Source organism: Phaenicophaeus curvirostris, chromosome 3 (assembly GCF_032191515.1).
Source record: "Phaenicophaeus curvirostris isolate KB17595 chromosome 3, BPBGC_Pcur_1.0, whole genome shotgun sequence".
In the NCBI taxonomy this organism is placed as follows: domain Eukaryota; kingdom Metazoa; phylum Chordata; class Aves; order Cuculiformes; family Cuculidae; genus Phaenicophaeus; species Phaenicophaeus curvirostris.
In genome coordinates, this window is record NC_091394.1 from 58,765,564 (window position 1) to 58,784,904 (window position 19,341).

Below are 19,341 nucleotides of genomic sequence, written 5' to 3' on the forward strand. Positions count from 1 at the left end.
GCTCGAGCTGTTATGAAAAAAAGTGAAAAGGAGATAATACTAGGAGACCTCTAGTTCTGCAAGCCATTAGTAGTATTTGAGTATATGGCCATTTATAAATTGGCAAATAAATTCTAGTGTACCAGAGGGTCTCTGAAGTTTAAGCCAATTGTACACCCCTCTGTGTACATCTGCAACTGGAGAAGTAATATTTCCTCCAGTTCCTCCACTTTATTAGACTATATTCAAGCAGTTACCATGCCGTGATTTTCCAAGTTATGTCACCATTTGTTGCTTTCTCTCCCACACTTCATTGGGCTAATGCCCTTTAAGCCATCCTTTTTCTTGTAAATGTGAAGGAAAAGACTGAAAAGGTACAGAACACCAGGCAGAAAAACCTCAGGTGCAAAGATCGTTATAATTGACATTTGTGACAGCCAGAACCATTGCACACTCTGCAGAAAGTCATCCAGACTCTTCAGCTGAATCCATTCTTCTGCAAGATAAATTGCAGAGATTAGAGATTCTCATGTATGGCATTCAGGTCTATATTTCCCTTCCTGCTAAGAGAAAATACAGTGCATTGAGTTAAACACCCTCTATTAATCATCTCAGCTTATCCACTAAAAAATGATAATAGAATTACTTGTCTTTTGTAACATGTAAATTAGAAAATTTTACTCTGTTTAAATACTGTTCTTAGTCTTCTCATCTGCATATAAAACAAGATCTTGACAAATGACTTGTTTCTTATATTACAGTCAGATACATGTATAAAAACACAGAATCATTTAGGTTGGAAAAGATCTTTAAGATCATTCAGTCCAATCACTAACCTAACACTGCCAAGTCCACTGTTAAACCCTGTCTCCAAGAACCACATCTACACATTCTTAAATACCTCCAGGGATGGGGGACCAACCAGGTCCCTGGGTGGCCTGTTCCAATGCTTGACAAGCCTTTTGGTGAAGAAGTTTTTCCTAATATCCAGTCTAAACCCCCCTGGTGCAGCTTGAGTCCATTTTATCTTGTCCTATCACTCATTACTTGGGACAAGAGACTAACGCCCACTTTGCCACAACCTCCTTTCAGGTAGTTGTAGAGAGCCACAAGACCTCCCCTCAGCCTCCTTTTCTCTATGCTAAACAGCTCCAGTTCCCTCAGCCACTCCTCATAAGACTTGTTCTCCAGACACCTCACCAGCTCTGTTGCCCTTCTGCAGATGTGCTTAAGGACCTCAATGTCTTTCTTGTAATCCGATAATTTCCTCCAAGAAAACAGTGAAGATACTTTGCTATAATTTCTTACATAAACATATAACAAAACCCAGCTTGACTCAGAAATATTTGCTTTACTTCTCCAGCACTTTTCATGCACTGTATGAGAGAAGCACGTGTAAGGCTGGAGCTCAGAACTACATGAGCAGGTAAGAGTTGCTGTGAGACTATCTTCTATTTTATACACATTGCATACATTTGCATTTGTTTTAATTGTAATAGGTAAGGATGCTATTCCAGCATCTCTCAACTTATTGTTATTTGATCAGTATCTATAATGGAAGTTAGCCTTGAAAAGGGATTTAATAAGAGGGAAATAATGAAGGGCTTTAAAGTCAGCTGGGAGGCAGCAAAGCCATATTCCGAGAAGCACAGATAAAAGCAGCAAAGACAGGATTGCTGGGAAGTGGAGGTTCTCACTACTACCCAAGATACCAACAAAAAAGAAAAAATAGCAAAAGATAGGTTCAAGAAGAGCTTTGAAGCTGAGGCCAAAATGATGTGTGAGAGCAAGGAGCAGAAAATAGGTGAGGAAAGCAGAGAAGGAAGCATTTTGGAACAGGAACTGCCAGAAGAAACCAAGGAAGGAAGATTGAAATCAAGGACAGAAGAGGGAAGACAGCCTCGGGAACAGGCTACAGAGCCACCGGTTGTTTTGGCTTCATTTCTATAGATCATTTCAGGTTCTACTGGAGGGACGTATCAACTCGATGTGAAGCAGTCATAGAATAATAGAATATCTCATGTTGGAAGGGACCCAGTTGTCCACTTACCCTTCCATTAAAGAAAGCATCACAAAAAGCTAGGAGAAGCCACATTCAAAATGAAAAAGGCGACTTTTCTGGAGATATTCAAAACCCACCCGAACATATTCCTGTGCAACCTGCTGTAGGTAAACCTGCTTTAGCAGGGGATTGAACCAGATGATCTCCAAAAGTCCCTTCCGACTGTGACCATTCTGTGGTTCTGTGAAATTTCTTGAAACAGCTGATAAGCAGGTGCAATTCATTGCTACATGATAAGCCCAGGGGAAAACTATAATTAGCATGAGCCAAAAACCACTTCCTTACTAAACAGGCCATATGTCATCAGTTGCACATGGCTGGGGAATGGTACATCTAGCCTTGCCTGCTGGTGGCTTGTCCTTGGAGGCTGCAGGATATCAGGCTTGGATATTATAAAAAAACAACTATTTTGTTCTTCTATGAAAGTATTCTCTGCATTTCACTTGAAATGTAGTATTGCTTCTTTAAGAAAATGAGTATACTAATACTCAAAATGTTTTGCAATTCACAGTTCAACATTTAAACACTCAGTACATGGTTGTTGCTAAATAATTTGTGTTGAAGCATTTTTATTTTACTGCTTTTCCAGTTTTGAAATATGAAGGTGATGTAGCATCCTAATTGCCAATGGAGCTACACCACTACAAGTGCTAGAACTGGTGTAGCATTTCCCTGTATTTCTGAAGTATTTAATTACAGTAGTGATAGGTATACTAGTACTGATTAACGATGTAATATAATATATTTAGTTGTATCAGATGTAAGGTGGTGTATGATTGAGGATGTAATTAGTTTTGTTGGTGAGCAGAATGAATTTGTTGTTGGATGGTACTGTCACCTGAACAGTCAGTCCTTCTGCCTCTAAACTCTCCTTTGTGGATTTCCCACAAGATGTCCTACAAATCCTGAGGACATCTTGCATCCTCATGAGGCTGTGCAGCCTTATTTCCTGAACCGTGATGATGCAAACAGAACAAGATGGTCCAACAGACAAATCACACAGCATATTATGCATTCAATGTAGCCAACATAAAGCCTGGTGTCCCAGCTTGTCAAAAGGAAACATCTTGCAGGGGGCTTGAAAACAGGGAAGGCATGTATGATACACTTTTTGTATTACTCAGTGCCCAGCAGGAAGGCTAGCAGGTAAGAAGAGATCAGAAAGTCCATAACTATTATCTGAGAAATACTGTCTTGGTGATGTCCAGGAAAGCTTTGTCTTCAGACTCATGGATTTCATGCATTTTATAGATACACTCTGAATAATCTAAGTAGAGCTGAATAGTCCATCACTCGGTGCTTTATGCAGAAAATCTTTCAGACCTTCTGCATCATCATATAAAGCCTCTGCAGTGGAGGCAAGGATAAAATTTGATTCTGCAGGGCAGAACCCCATGGTCTCGTCAACACCGCACTTCCCCTGCTCTCCTACTAGCCTCCTTTTCTGAACACCTTCCAGCTCTCAAAACAGGTCAGCAGGTCTCCCAAATGAGTTCTCCCAGGTTATATTTTATCCACTGCTTGAAACAAGACTCCCAGGAAAGAAAGGACAGGGCAAAACACAGTTAACCTGTATCACTGTGCTGTATCACACATGGCTGCTTCCCAATGTCTTCCTTACTCCCCACCCAACTGCTGCCTCCAATGCCTCACTCCCACCTTGCTCTGCCTTGTCCCAGGCCCCTTTGCTCACCACACTTTGTTTTCATTTCAACTCCGTCTGCCCCATCCCCACCTTCTCCCCATTTCAAGTCCTATTGCTTCTGCTCCACTCACTACTCCAAAACGTTTTGCTCAGGCTTACCACTCCCGTTTCCCACTCCCAGTTTTGCCAAAGTTTTGCTGTGATATCTTTTGTTGCAGATTTTTGTTGCCACCTCCTTTCCTCCCCTCCTTTCTTCTGACTCTGAACATCATCAACACGCAAATATTCCTCACAGGGAGTCACCGAGAGCGCAAGAAGACATCTAACTATGGCTGCTCTTGCACTGGCAGCCCCAACTACAGCTCTCAAAGGCCAAGCCCAGCCCAGCTTCTCTGCAGGCCCAAGGCATAAGGAGGGTGCCAGATTTGATACAAGAACTAGTTACTATTACAAAAAGTGATTTTATTTTGATTTAAGCTTAGGTTAAGTTTAGTCTAAGCGGTTGTGGTTTTCTGAAAGTTAGACAGAACATCCCTCTTGATAGCATGTTTTTTCTCTGATAGCATGTTTTCTTTTAGACAGTGTTTTATTTTCCAGACACTGTTCATTCTTTGAAGATGATAATGTCTTCTGTGAAGTATGATGACCAGCAGGTCCAGGGAGGTTATTCTCCCTCTGTACTCGGCACTGGTGAGACCGCTCCTCGAATACTGTGTTCAGTTCTGGGCCCCTCACCACAAGAAGGATGTTGAGGCTCTGGAGCGAGTCCAGAGAACAGCAACAAAGCTGATGAGGGGGCTGGAGAGCAGGTCTTATGAGGAACGGCTGAGAGAGCTGGGGTTGTTCAGCCTGGAGAAGAGGAGGCTGAGGGGAGACCTCATTGCTCTCTATAACTACCTGAAAGGAGGTTGTAGAGAGGAGGGTGCTGGCCTCTTCTCCCAAGTGACAGGGGACAGGACAAGAGGGAATGGCCTCAAGCTCCGCCAGGGGAGGTTTAGGCTGGACATTAGGAAAAAATTCTTCACAGAAAGGGTCATTGGGCACTGGAACAGGCTGCCCAGGGAGGTGGTTGATTCACCTTCCCTGGAGGTGTTTAAGGCACGGGTGGACGGGGTGCTAAGGGGCATGGTTTAGTGTTTGATAGGAATGGTTGGACTCGATGATCCGGTGGGTCTCTTCCAACTTGGTTATTCTATGATTCTATGATTCTATAATTCTATGATCCGTGCTGAGCAGATGCCTTCTTTTCTGTAATCACTTCTGTTTGGAGTTTCTTGCTATCTCGCATCCAAGGTCAGGCAGAAAGCTGGAGCCAGCTCCTACTTAGCAAGAGTTTTGTCTGTTGGGAAGTTTCATAACATTAAAATTAGAACTTGGAAAGTAATAGAATATGCATAAGATTTCTGGGGGAAATTATCCATGTGCATGTGAGTGGGAAATACACTCTGTAACCGGCTCCTGTCCCGTCGCACGACACTGATGGAGGTTGCTCCCTCGTGTTGCCCAGGCCTGATAAAGGATGCTTAGTGTCTAGAACTTAGTGTCTAGAACTTCCAACTGAGTCTTAGAGCGTTTATTTGCCGGCATTTTCGGTGTGAGAAGCTGAACCCTCCGCCCCAGGGCAGCGGCTGCTCCTTTAGCGAAGGCCCCTTCACGGTCCCAGCCAAGCAGGCCGGGCTCGGCTCAGGACTCAAGGCTCAGCTCTATTCGGCTCATCTCGGAGCTCGGCTCAGAGCTCAGCTCGGCTCTTTTTGGCTTGGAGCTCTGCTCGGCTCTATTCGGCCCCGCTCGGCTCTATTCGGCTCTGCTTGGCTCAGCTCAGCTCTTCCCAGCTCTATTGGGCTCAGCTCGGAGCTCGGCTCTGCTCGGCTCGGAGCTCTGCTCGGCTCTATTCGGCTCCATTCGGCTTTGCTCATCCCTACTCGGCTCCGCTCGGCTCTATTCGGCTCCATTCGGCTTTGCTCATCCCTGCTCGGCTCCGCTCGGCTCCGCTCGGCTCTATTCGGCTCGGAGCTCTGCTCGGCTCTATTCATCTCTGCTCGGCTCTATTCGGCTCTATTCGGCTCCATTCGGCTCTGCTCGGCTCTATTCGGCTCCGCTCGGCTCTATTCGGCTCTGCTCGGCTCGGAGCTCTGCTCGGCTCTATTCATCTCTGCTCGGCTTTGCTCATCCCTACTCGGCTCTGCTCGGCTCCGCTCGGCTCTATTCGGCTCCGCTCGGCTCTATTCGGCTCCGCTCGGCTGGCTCGCACCGCCCCTCGCCGTCGGGTGGGCGGTGCCGGGCGGTCCCGTGGGCGGCACTTCCGGCGGAAGGCAGTGCGGGCGGCGATGGCTCCGGACCCGCGGGGGCGGATGGTGGCGGAGCTGGTGCTGCGCGCGGGGCCGGCCTGCGGCATCCTCTGCCTCTGCTCCCGCGCCTTCGTCGAGTGAGTGCGCGGGGACAGCGCGGGGACGGGCGGAGGGTCGCCGAGGCTCCCCGTGGGCTGCGTTGTTTACTGAAGGGTCCCTGCGGGCCGCATGGGGCCCGGCAGCGCTCTCCCGTTCTTCCGAGGCCGGGCGCCCTCCGTCTCCTTTCCCGTTCTCTCCCGAAACGGGCGTGGAGGGACTCGGAGCCTCCCCGAGGCGGGGATCCTGGCGGGGCGGGGGGTGAGAGGTGCTCTTCCCGGGCTGTGTGACTCGGGAGGGGAGGTTGTGGCTGTCAGCCGAGCCGTTGATGTTAACGTGGTCGGTGGTGGTTACCGAAGGCGCTTGCAGAAATGAGGCGCTTCCAGCGTTCGATGGTGGCTGAAGTAGTTGCAGTTTTGGACTAAAACGCTTAAACAAGATGGTTTGTGGGCCAAAAATGTAATTCTCGGGTACTCTGTAGCAGCATTTTTTCCTGAACATCTCTCGTGTAGGCTTTTCATGTCAGGCTTTAAAGTGCTGCTTTTTTTCATATCACGTAATCACAGGGTGACTGGGGTTAGAAGGGAGCTCTGGAGATCTAAGAATCATAGAATAGTTGGGGTTGAAAGGGACCTTACAGATCATCCAGTTACAACCCACCTCCCACCACACCAGGCTGCCCAAGACCCCGTATAACCTGACCTTGAACACCTCCAGGGATGGGGCAGCCACAGCTTTCCTGGGCAACCTGTGCCAGGGCCTCACTACCCTCATTGTGAAGAAATACCTGATTATGTCTAGTCTAAATCTGCCCCTCTCTGGTTTATACCCGTTGCCCCTAGTCCTATCACCACATGCCCTTGTAAACAGCCCCTTCCCAATCCTCTAGTCAAACCCCACTGCTAAAGTATGTTCACCTACAGCAAGTGGCCCAGGAACATATCTAGGAGGATTTTGAATTATCTCCAGAGCCAGAGACCCCACAGCTTCCCTGGGCAGCTTATGTTCTAGTGTTCCATCACCCTCACAGTGAAGAAGTTTTTCCTCATGTTCAAGTGGAACTTCCTGCGTTTCAGTTTGTGCTCATTGCCCCTTGTTCTGTTGCTGGGCACCACTGAAGAGTTTGGCCCCATCCTCTTGACGCTCACCCTTTAGGTATGAGCATTAATAAGATTCTCCCCATGGTCTTTTCCAGGCTGAACAGACCCAGGTCTCTCACCCTCTCTTCATAAGAGATGCTCCAGTCCCCTAATTGCCTTCATGGCCCTCCGCTGGAGTCTCTCTAGTAGTTCCTTGTCTTATATTTTTTAATAGTTCCTTGTTATATTTTTCTTTGCTTCGTATGTTTAGAATCACAAAGCAGCCCAGAGGGGAAGGAACCTTGAAAGATCACTTCAGCCAGCATTTGGTGGGAAAGGGAGCCTGGATGAGGTTATCTAGCACCTTGTCCAATCATATCTTGAAACCTCTGGCAATGGGAGCTCTTATCACATTCCTGGAGAGATTTTTTCACCAAGTGGTTGTTTTTACTGTGAAAATAATTGTTCTAATGGTGATCTTTTGCATTAATATATCTCTTCCTTTTTACAGAGATCGAAAATTGTATAAACTGGGATTAAAAGGATTTTATGTCAAAGATGACAATGACAGTACAGGTAAGGTAGTAAAACGTGATATGATGTGCAGTTATACTTGAAATGTGTTTATTTAAGGTACAGTAGGACTGTATAAATGCTAACCCAAAGTTTTGTTCTTTCTGGTTTCTTTTTCAGTATTTCTGTTACGGCTATGGATGTGAATGATAACTTAGCACTTGTATAATTTTCAAGTTACTGTAATCTTGATGTGGAATTTTTGTGTCAAACCAGGTGTGATTCTTATTCCTGTTCACACAGACTTACCAGATCACATAATCTCCATGTGGTGCACAGAGCTGATCAGCTCACAAGTGCCTGACCTGCTCTGAAATCATAATTTCAATTTCCCTAGCTCAAAATTAACCATGTAATGGAGGGCCAGCAAATCCTAGATGTTTGCCTGGGAGTAATGCTGTTCTGCTGCCTCTGCTGTTTAACTTTTTCATCAACAATATAGACAGCAAGGTCTCAGCAAGTTTGTAGGTGACACCAAGCGGAGTGGTGCAGTTGTCACGCCAGAAGAACGGGATGTCATCCAGAGGGACCTAGACAAGCTGGAGAAGTGGGCCTGTTTGAATGTCATGGGGCTCAACAAGGCCAAGTGCAGGGTCATACACCTGAGTTAGGGCAGTCTGCAATTTCAGTACAGGATGGGGGACGAGGAGATTGAGAGCAGCCCTGCAGAGAAGGACTTGGGGTTGATGATTGATGATAAGCTCGACATGAGTCAGCAATGTGCGCTCACAGCCCAGGCAGCCAACTGAATCCTGGACCACATCAAAAGAAGCGTGGCCAGCAGGTTGAGGGAGGTGATTCTGCCCCTCTGCTCCTCACTGATGAGACCCCACCTGCAGTACTGTGTCCAGTTCTGGAATCCCAGACATAAGAAGGATATGGAACTGTTGGAATGGGTCCAAAGGAGGACCACAGATGATCAGAGGGCTGGGGCACCTCTGTTACGAGGACAGACTGAGGGAGTTGGTGCTGTTCAGCCTGGAGAAGAGAAGGCTCCCAGGAGAATTTATAGCGACCTTTCAGTACCTTAAGATGCTACAAGAAGGCTGGGGAGGGACTTTTTACAAGAGCGTATAGTGATAGGATGAGGGAGAATGGCTTTAAATTGGAAGGGGTAAGATTTAGATTAGACATTAGGAAGAAATTCTTCCTAATGAGGATGGTGAGGTGCTAGCACAGGTTGCCCAGGGAAGCTGTGGCTGCCTCATTCCTGGAGGTGTTCAAGGCCAAGTTGGATGGGGCCTTGGGCAGCCTGGTGCAGTGGGAGGTGTCCCTGCCCATGGCAGGGGGGTTGGAACTAGATGATCTTTAAGGTCCCTTCCAACCCAAACCATTCTATGATTCTGCGATAATCTGCTTGACCAGAAGTAGAGAAGCACTCTCTCTAATAGTGAAAATTATGATTTGCATGTACATTGAGGAGTCATAGGAGGAGGACCAGAGGAGTAAGTCTCTCCCTATTTCCTTGTATTTTAGGAACAGTCATGGTGTTTGCTCTGGCAAATTCAGCACTAGTCTCTTGCTCCATCCTCCCAAATTCCACACATGTGCCAGTCTGAACATAATTATTTTGCTAACACCAGCAACATATAATAGCTTAATTTGAAAGTAAGAAGTCCAAACAGAAAGGAGTGTCCTTAAAAGCTGTGAATGAATAGCGCAGGTTAGATGGAGGCAGTGTGAATGGAGCGAACAAGGATGTAAACCATGTTTTTGTGCATGCGTGTGTGACTGAATTGTGAGAGTAATCAGTTAAAAACGGATGTACTGTTTGATAATATGTCAGTAAGAAATATGACCAAACGAAGTAGATCTTCAAATTTTCAGTTTTATTAGCTGTGTGAAGAGCTTTAGTATTTCTTAAGTTCTGTCAGTACAGCGTCTTCTTTCTCAGTGGTATTAGTCCTTTCACATACGTATGATATTGCTTAAAAATTTGATAGAGATGCAAACAGTGTTTTGATAGTTGATCAGTTATTTCTGAGATAAGTATGTTTTGTAGTTAACACATTACATTTTTGTAAAATCATATTTTTTTTTTTAGTGTGTTTTTGAAAGATTTGTAACAAACCCAGCAGTTTCTTGTATTTTAAGCTTGATTCATGCCAAAAGGAATCCTGTAAAGTATTTTCTTTTCCTAATAACATTTTTTCTGTTGTTTGCTGGACACTGTTTTATTGTGCTCTGCAAGTTATTGAGGTGAATATTTGTGGTGACTTGACCCCAAGCACCCACAGCCCATACTCCAGTTTTTACTGCTGAGCCTCACGTTGTATGGTATTGACTTCAGACAGTTTGGATCAGCCATCCCACCTGTATCCCCTCCCGATGTCTTGCCCACACCAGCCTACTTGCTATGGAGGGCAGAGTGGGGAAGAGGGAAGGGTATGATGTTATACAAGCACTGCTCAGCAATAACCAAAACATTGGTATGTTATCCCCAGTCTTCTATCCAAAACACAGCACCATAGCAGCTGATGCGAGGAAAGTTGACTCTGTCCCAGCCAGCAATGTTTTGGCTGTCAAAAGTCAGATTTTGGTTCCTACTGTTAGTTATGCAGAAAATAAGATGCTTACAATGAAAAATTTAAATGGGAAATGAAGTTAAGAGGCAGTTCTCCTAATTTTTGTAGGCTTTTCTCTTGTGTTGTGGTATCAGATTATTTTCACTTAATGTAATTTGTTAATAGGAGAGGAGCAGGCATCTGAGGAGGAGAAACATTGTACCAATGTGACATTAAAGGTGGATACTAATGCTCTGGACCTGGAAGAAGTCGAACTGGATTCGGAGGCTGAGCTTATGAAGAGTATGGGATTGCCTCTTCAGTTTGGTGGGCAGTCAGCCCACAAGGACTTTGTGGTAAATCTTTATCTGCTTTATTTCTTCTGTTTACTCTGTATTTCCAGATCCAAAGCAGAGTGTCTGCTCCACAGTGATTTTTGAGGCTGCAGTTCATGGAAATGCATCACAGTAGGCTTTAACCAGCCTGCCGTTTACGTACTTGTAACAATATACAGCACCATGACTTGTGCAGTTTTTATATCTGCCTGCTGGTTTTACTAAACAGCCGGACTGTGCTTTATGCTTTCATATCTATATTCGTTTTGCCACTAGAGAGAGCTAGTTTAAAACAGCTGTGGTTAATATTGATGCTCTGCATCAGGACAACTTGTACAGTCCAATCTGAGCGTGTGTGTTCACATCTTCTGCTTCAACCATTTAGCTTTAGATAATAACGTAAAAAGCTAGTTTCTCAGATCTCCCTTGCAGCTGATAAAGCTGGGCTGTTCCAAAGTGTAGGAGAGAGACTTGGGTGCGCTGTCTCCCATGGGGACCGTCTGGGCTTTAGAGGAAGACTAAAGTTGTTCACAGATGAGAAAAAGACAATGGGTTATCCATAATGTCTGCTTTATGGTATATAGACCTCCCTGGCAGTGAGAGAGTACTTCTGTGCAGAGTACTCTATGGTTCTGACCTGATTAATTTGTAAATAAACAGGAGAGTCTTGTATGTGATTTTAATTCCTGACATGTAAATAGACCTTACAGACATCTGACTTCAAGCCCAAAGTGTACATGCAATTTTTTGTTGCTATTTACTAATACTGCAGATAAGTGGAATGAGAAAATGATGCATGTTTTTACTAGATTATTGGTAAGCACTGTGCTTTGCGCTGCATGTATTAACATGACATTATGAGGGATTTGGATGAAAGATTAATGCTGGTTCTTTGAACCTAACTTGTTTATAGTCCACCTTTATTCATTTTCAGTGCAGCAAAACTAGGAATTGCATCTGATGGGACATAGGGACTAGCATCTGTACATGTCAATCTTTTGCACATGCATATTGTAGCCCTTTTTACCTGTCAAACTTAATTTGGCAATTTATGAAAAAATTTGGAAGAAAAAATTTATGAAAAAATTTGTTCCAGTAGGCAATTGTAGTAATCTGAGCTTGTTGTAACAAGTGAAACGGTGGTATTGCACAAATTAAAGTCCCACTTTCTTGGAGAGGAGGCTGCTTTCTTGTGTTTCTGTTAGTCAACTTGGAGATCAGTTTGGGATGGGAAGGATATTACATCCCTCTCTTGGGTCAATGTCTTAGTCATACAGAGATTCAGCTGCAGGATGTGCAGAGCTTATGAGTATGAAGTGATGCTTTTTTTGTTTAGAGGACTCAGAGATAGCAAGGATTTAACCTTCTGTTAAGCTGAGTGTTAGATGTTCACTACCCTAGTGAACAGTGTTTGCTGGCCAGGTTGATACCAGGTGACAGTAAGGGGGAGCCTCCATGATGCCCTAAAACAGGTCCTTGATGTTACTGAGATACTGTTTTACTGTTGAGCTCAACTCAGTGACCCCTTAGTTACTGACCAATTTTGTGTAAGGGTTCTGTAGTGTTTCATGTTGATATCTCTCCTTCTGAATCCTTGAGCTACTAATGACTTTCCTTCCAGCAGCCCCACTTTCTGTCTGTAAATTCTGCCTTTGTTTTTTTGTGTGCATCTTTCTGTAGACTCACAGCTCTTTCTCACAACTTCTCAGAGATGTCAGCCAAGGTTATGCAGTGGGGCCCTATCAGACCCATAAACCCTACAGCCTTTCATGGGGACAAAGCTAACAGCAGGGTTGCAGTGAGAGGGAGGGTTACAATGGAAAGAGAAGTGTGCTTGGAGAGAGGATGAGAAAAGACTGCACATACGTTTTGGACTTTTAAGTATGTTTTTTTCATTATGTTTTAGGCAACAGAAAATCATAGAAAGAGGAGTAACGTGAAGGTTATGAAAAAGAAAAAGAAGAAAAAAGAGGTACAGCAAAAATGTGAGGATGAAACAGGGCAGGAATTTCTGGGTCAAGTTTGTGGTGGTCATATCCAGTCTATTTCTGGTGAACCAGCCCTAGCTACAGAGCACCATGAGAAGAGCAACAAACCCCAGGTTCTAAGTGAAGGGTACTGTGAAAGTTCAGAAGGTCTTGCAAATGAGGCTTTACCCAGCGAACTTAAAGAAAAATGGGAGAAGTACTGGAGTGAGTATGGAGAGGGCCTTCTCTGGCAAAGCTGGCTGGAAAAGCATCAAGGGGTCTCATCATCTGAGGCTACAACAGCCTCTGAGCCTTGGAATAGTCCAAACACTAAGGAAGAGTGGGAGCAGCATTATAGTGAACTGTACTGGTATTACTGGGAACAGTTTCGGTACTGGACAAATCAAGGATGGACTACTGAGAGCTCACATGATGATAATGTGGAAGCTAATGGGGTTATCCAGGAGACGGGTTTTTCAGGAGAAATGAACTTGGTTAATGCAAGTGAAAGGCTAAGTTTGGTGCTGTCTCCCTCTAACACCAGAAGTGAAGGGACACTCCCTTCAAGTGCTGAGCCCCACAGTGATGTGATATCTGGGATTTGTAATTTAAATCTGAATTTGGAGGAAGTGGAGCAGAGCAGTGCAGCTCCAACAGTAGCCCACCAAGGTCCTCAAGAGCATCATTCATCTGACAGTGAAAGCCAGAAGGAGCCCTGTGATGGAGGAACCAGGAAAAGGAGCACGTCTTGTGAAAATAAAATTATTAACCAGTCAGGTAATACAAAATACAGAATATCTCTGTAGATGGCTGTATGTTAAAAAAAAAAAGGGTGGGGCATATCTCTATTATGCCATTTTTAAGAAGTCAGTCAAGTTATTTTGTGGAATGATTGCATACTTGATTTCTTTTTCTTCCTTCTGCTTCTCTGGATGATCTCTCTCCTCTCTAACCTATATATTGAATGTGTTTTTCAGACAGAATTGATTTTAACAGAATACGTATTTCATAAGTCCTCATATGTGCTACTTGAAGTCATGAGAGTGCACTGTTAGTGTGTATTTATTTATGTAAGTAGTGGTGTTGCAGCTGCATTATTCAGCTGGTGTGTCATTTTTTGCTGATAGTCTAAAAGGAATGAAAGCTCAGATTGATGTTCTCATGAATCTGACAAATTTTAAGAACGGATTTTCAGGGGAAAAGGGTAGTTCTAGGGATGGGGAGGGTGTCTTCTGTTTGAAAATGCCGTACTTGGAAAATAAACTCTTGGTTTGGTATACTGTGGACCAGATGTCTGTCAGAGGTCCTTTCCAGTATTAAGTTATCAATTAGGCTGCAGTCAGCTTTACAACTCCGACTTCATAAGTTCACAGCAAGTGCTAACAGGTGAACGTGCCGGGTAACGCAGTAGTATGGTGAAAGCCAGTGGCTGTGCCTTATGCTACTGGAGGAGCTTCTGTGACGAAGGTACAAGGCTAGGCTGGAGACTTTTTTGCCAGCCAGTTCAGCATGCAGAGAAAGGAGAGAACCTTCTTGTTTGCCTGCCGGTTCTTCCTGCCAGCGTTATCTGTAAGTGGCAGCGTAGTGTCTTTCCTGATTGTTGTATCGTTTCTCCTCCTGTAGAGGAGAGATGAAGCATGAGTTAAGTGTCAGCAGCTCAGGCCTTCAGTTTGATGGGAACACCTCCAAGTCCACTGCTAGTGGCTTTTTAAGGAAGGAAGAAGCAGGCGTGGTCCCATTTTGATCACACAGTAGAGTTGGAATGAGGGAGTTAAAAGGAAAATCTCCTTTCCAACAATAAGTGAGAGGAGTGTTGAAATTCTCTTATTAGATTTATGTGAATATCTTTGCGTAGCTAATGAAATAGGAACAAAATGTATGAACAAGGAAGAAACTGTGTTGAATTTGTACCTTGTAGACATTTATTTTTGTGTGAGAGGTGAAATAATTCAGAGTTGGTCCCGCTTAATATTATTAACTCTGCAATGAAACTAATACTGGAAGCTTGTGTGGGTATGTTGTCCCTCAAAGACAGACAGGTAAAGATATGTCTATTTGGGACTTGTGTCTTATTTGTCAGTTTCAGTTATGTAAAACAACCTAACTGTAGCTGCAGACATACTTTGGGGACAGAAAGATAAGGAATTAATTCATACAGAAGGAAAATATGATCTTGTCTGTCTTTTTCTTAGGTTCACAGGGGTCATGTAGCTTGAATTCAAATGACAAAGAACAGTTGCCGCTTCATAACCAAGATGAAGATGAGGATGAAGAGCCTCCTGAATACAGACCTGCCAAAGTCAAGAGAAGGCAAGTAATGAAATTCAGACAAGCTTTTTTCTCAAGAAGCCCAGGTCCAGAAGCCCCTAATAACTATCCATTTGATTGAGATTGTGAGTTAAAACTTTGTACAAAACAACAATCTTCCTGTGCTGCTTATCACTTCACCTGGCAACAGGCAGTGGATGTTTCTTCTCTTCTGTTGTTCTATGAAAATAGTGTAGGGCCTTGGTGACTGTGCAAGGTGATGGTACTATTCTTGTGCCAGTGGAATATGTAAGATTGTTAAACTCGAGAGGGCGTCTTTCTTGGATAAGTCTTATTAGTTTAGACAACACAAAACCAGTAGTAAATAATTTGTGTTGTTCAACTGAATTGTACGCTGCCAGTAAAGTGTTCAGTGCTAAAATAGCTAGTCTCTGCCTTGTCACAGTCTTTATTTCTTTATTTCAAAAAAATTTGTAATCTCAAAGATGATGGGATGGCTCTTGCCTCTCCAATACATTTGCACACTCAAAGGTGAAGGACTGGTTGGAATTATCATCTGCTAATCTTGCAGCTTTGGTTTTGTTTAAATGATTTGCTCTTGACATAGCATTAATAATAGATGATATAGGCAACATAATAGGTGAATGAATTTGATAATAGGGTGAACAAATACAGTCTTCACCAGTTCCATGTAGGGCTTGATATTAAATATTTTAAGAGGTCATTCAGAATAGTTAGAATATTATAACACCAGAAGAAGGACATAGGTCCCTTGAATTGGGTTAAAAAAAAAAGAAGTATATGCTCATGCATATGAATAGGCTGGTGTTACTTGCCTTGTTTGGTATTAGCAATGTGTAGAAAGACTGAAACACATTCAAATATTTTCACTATGTGAGTTTTAGTGATGTATCTGTAAAATAAGAGCAGTCTTTTACAGTAAGTAACTTTGTCATCTGCATTTTTTCTAGCCATGAACTAGACGTGGATGAGAACCCAATGGAAGATCCTGAGGAAACCTGCTCTATTTTGGGTTTCAAATGTGGCACAGGACAAAAGTAATTGCTCATAAGGAACTCGGGGTTTCTTCATAGCCAGTCAGCTCTCTTGTTATTATTCAAATAGACTGTTCACCTCCATTTCCATTTTGGTAAACATTTGAGGATGATTCCTAAAATTAGTCTTTGCTCTTCATAAAACTGTTGTCCTTTGGCTAGAGAGAGATGCAAAGTTACAGATGCAAATTAAAGAAGAAAAGTATTTGAAACAGAATTGTAACTCATAAGGTATTTGCAGTTGTGTAGATGTTAAGTGACTGGTCAACTACCTAAATTAGGTATGTTTTAAGATTAAATAAGTATTTATAGCTGTTTCATGTTGGAAATAAGGTCACTTTAGACTACTAAAATTTTGCTACGTTAATGAAGTTTTGCCAGGTTATTGACCTGTGATATTTCATCATTGGTCATGTAACCTAAAGATCTGGTGTTCAGTGCTGTAGAATTAACATCATAAGGCACAGGTGGACTGTGGTGGCTTAGGTCTAGGCTTTCTGCAAGATACTTGTTGTTTAGTACATTTATATGTGTACATGTATATATGTTTCAGAGAGGAGTGTGTTTTGTAGTTGACAATCTCTGTCCTACTTTGTAAAAGCTATTTAAGTGAAATGCCTGTCTTTTTTCTTTTGTTTTTTTTTGGATTGCATTTGCCAGCAGATGAAGGTAGCTGTTTTGGAGGTTCTTTACAACCACCAAAAAGATGCTTTAGCCTGGAGAAGAGGAGGCTAAGGGGAGACCTCATTGCTCTCTACAACTACCTAGAAGGAAGTTGTGGAGAGGAGGGTGCTGGCCTCTTCTCCCAAGTGACAGGGGACAGGACAAGAGGGAATGGCCTCAAGCTCCGCCAGGGGACGTTTAGGCTGAACATTAGGAAAAACTTTTTCACAGAAAGGGTCATTGGGCACTGGCAGAGGCTACCCAGGGAGGTGGTTGAGTCACCTTGCCTGGAGGTGTTTAAGGGACGGGTGGACGAAGTGCCGAGGGGCATTGTTTAGTATTTAATAGGAATGGTTGGACTCAATGATCCTGTGGGTCTTTTCCAAGCTAGTGATTCTATGATTCTGTTAATCAATTTTCATTTCCTGCTCTTCAGGCTGGTCTGGGAAATTGTTCCCACTTAAAGTTATAAACTTCCTACAAGAAAAAAAAAATTAAAAAATAATAATTTGAGTAAAGATTTTCAAATAAAAATATGTTAAAGTTTTCATTAAGGTCCATTGTTTTGCAGCTACATCCAATGACATGTATTAAGAGTGTAGCAGATGTCTCATAAAGAAATAATTTATTCTGAATCACCTTCTGTAGACATCAGCATTTGTGTTGAAGCTTCCAGACTCAAAATTAGCCCATTAAGTCCTTTTTTTGATGTTATTGTTTTGTTTCAGGTATGATGGAATTCCAGATTTCACCTACCGAAGTGTGCAGTACTTGGACGAAAAAGCAAAACTGAAGTCCAAATTCTTGGATATGCGTAAACCAAGGAAGAGCAAAAACACACACATATTCTTTATAGAGGAATCTGAAATGTCTTGCAAAAAAAGTAAAACTTTGAGGAAGGTAGGTTTAATTGTTAGCGTTGCTGTGATTCATAGATTGATCTGCTTCCTTAGCATTTGTTGAAATGAGAATGAAAAAGTAATTGCCCAGAGTAGGTGGGGTTTTTCTAAGTGTCAGTCTGCTGCTCTTTATTCTTTTTTGTTTGTTTGTTTTCCTGCTTAAGGTGAAGAGTATTTAGATTAGGGTGGATATGGAAAGGCATTGGTGGATTCTTGGCAATCTGTCAAGAGGAGTGCAAGCTTAATGTGAAAGTCTGTCAAGAGGAATGTGAGCATTATGTGAAAGTCATTCCTGACATCTGAGTGCATCATTCTTTTAGAGGTGTGTGTAGTTTTCTATAGTATCTCTGCTTTTAAAATGCCTTTGAGGGCTTTTGTTAGTGCTGCCATTACAACAGTGAGAGAACAGCGTTTGTATAGATTAGTGTATTTTATGCAACTCCGTATTCTAATAATTTGTTATCTTTTTTGCTTATACCTTTACCTGCATTTATTTTCATCTGTAACTTTAGCCTAATTTTTTTTTGATAACTCAGAAATTAGTAATGAATAGAAAAACTTGTTCTTTGCAGATTTGTTTTCTTAGTCAAGTCTCTTTAAAATCTGTTACTTCAGATTTTCAGTATTACTTTGCTGCCTTCTCGGATGCTTGGCATTGCCTAACACCTGAGCACAAAACATTGTTTTCTTGTGGTGGCAGCACATATTGTATTGAACTTCTAAGCCCATTGCTATAATTTTTGATCGAAGGCTTGGCCATTGCCATCTTGTAGCTGAAGCCAGTATAGTTTGAGGGCAACTTTAATTATGTATAGGGGAAAAAAAGTTATAAATTTCCTCAGACTTTCTGGTGAAGATGAGCCCCAGACCTAGCTCTGCTCAAAGCAGCCCTAATGTAAAAGTGAGCATCTTTGTGCTGCTTTGAAGAGTTTGGACTAGCATCGGCATGTTGGTTAAGGTGCACTGTTAAGTTCTCTACTGTGCAGCAGAGTCCTTTAGCACATGCGCCATTTGGCACATCTTGGAGACAAGGTAACTAATGAATGAAGTTAATTTTACTTGTTCATGCTAACCTGCAAGGCAGAGTACAGCTTCTCTGAATGCAGATCTAAGGAAAGTTATTATAGTGAATTAAAAAGTAGTAGTCTTTGTCACCTGTGCTGCGGCCAGTCTGACTATTTCAGATATTACTCAAGAATGATGTCATGTCTGTATCAGTTGATTTTGTGGAGTGTCTCTTTTGCATGTAGATAAAGTCTGGTTCCCAAAGACAGCTTGCTTCAAAATGTTGTAAGAAGGGAAGGAATTAAGGACTTCCTCCTGAATGTTTTTGAAAGTGGATATTTTACTTTTTTCAAAATATGTGTGATTGAGAGTGCATGCGTGGCAAGGTGCTTTTGAATTCTAATGCTTTTAAACTGTGCTATTTATTGCTGGTTAACAGCACCTTTCTAATCATCTGTGATATTTGATGATTGCAGGTGGAGGCATTCCTAAAGCAGGTTAATAAACCTGGGGAGGAAGCCACATCCCATTCAGCCTCCTCTCAGGGTAAAGTGGAGGCATCGTCCTGGAATAGTGACTCAGAGGATCAGGAAAGAGCTACTGCCACACAAACTGCAACACTGAATGCTGAAAACCAGAGCCCACCACCATCTTCCGGTGTGGCCAGTTGTGAGCCTGAAGGGAATAACCTTGAAGAAGTAGTGCAGGATGTGGCAGTGAGCAGCCCCGATGAGCAGGATGTGGGGAGGCAGGAGCACGGCTGTGGGCGGCAGCTAATGGCTCTGGATATTCCTGATTATCTCCAGCCAGAGAGAGAGACAGTCAGCCAAGGTACATCAGTTTCCTATAAATGGGAAGTAATTTGCAGTGAAATTTAATACTGCGTTCCCAAATATAATGGTGTATGGTATCTATTTATTCTT

The 19,341-nt window shown here is 43.0% G+C and overlaps 1 protein-coding gene across 2 annotated transcripts in view; it reads left to right on the plus strand.

Annotated features, from left to right (window-relative positions):
- Positions 1-6,012: 6,012 nt before the first annotated feature.
- The window catches only part of TGS1 (trimethylguanosine synthase 1), a 29,481-nt gene continuing 16,152 nt past the window's right edge, over positions 6,013-19,341 (plus strand). For both annotated transcript variants that reach the window (XM_069854131.1, XM_069854132.1), the window contains exons 1-8: positions 6,013-6,111; positions 7,661-7,725; positions 10,413-10,582; positions 12,468-13,305; positions 14,721-14,838; positions 15,768-15,854; positions 17,243-17,414; positions 18,895-19,249. In XM_069854131.1, coding sequence (XP_069710232.1) covers positions 6,014-6,111; positions 7,661-7,725; positions 10,413-10,582; positions 12,468-13,305; positions 14,721-14,838; positions 15,768-15,854; positions 17,243-17,414; positions 18,895-19,249 — 1,903 coding nt within the window. In that variant the 5' untranslated portion in view covers position 6,013. The remainder of the gene's footprint in view (positions 6,112-7,660; positions 7,726-10,412; positions 10,583-12,467; positions 13,306-14,720; positions 14,839-15,767; positions 15,855-17,242; positions 17,415-18,894; positions 19,250-19,341) is intronic.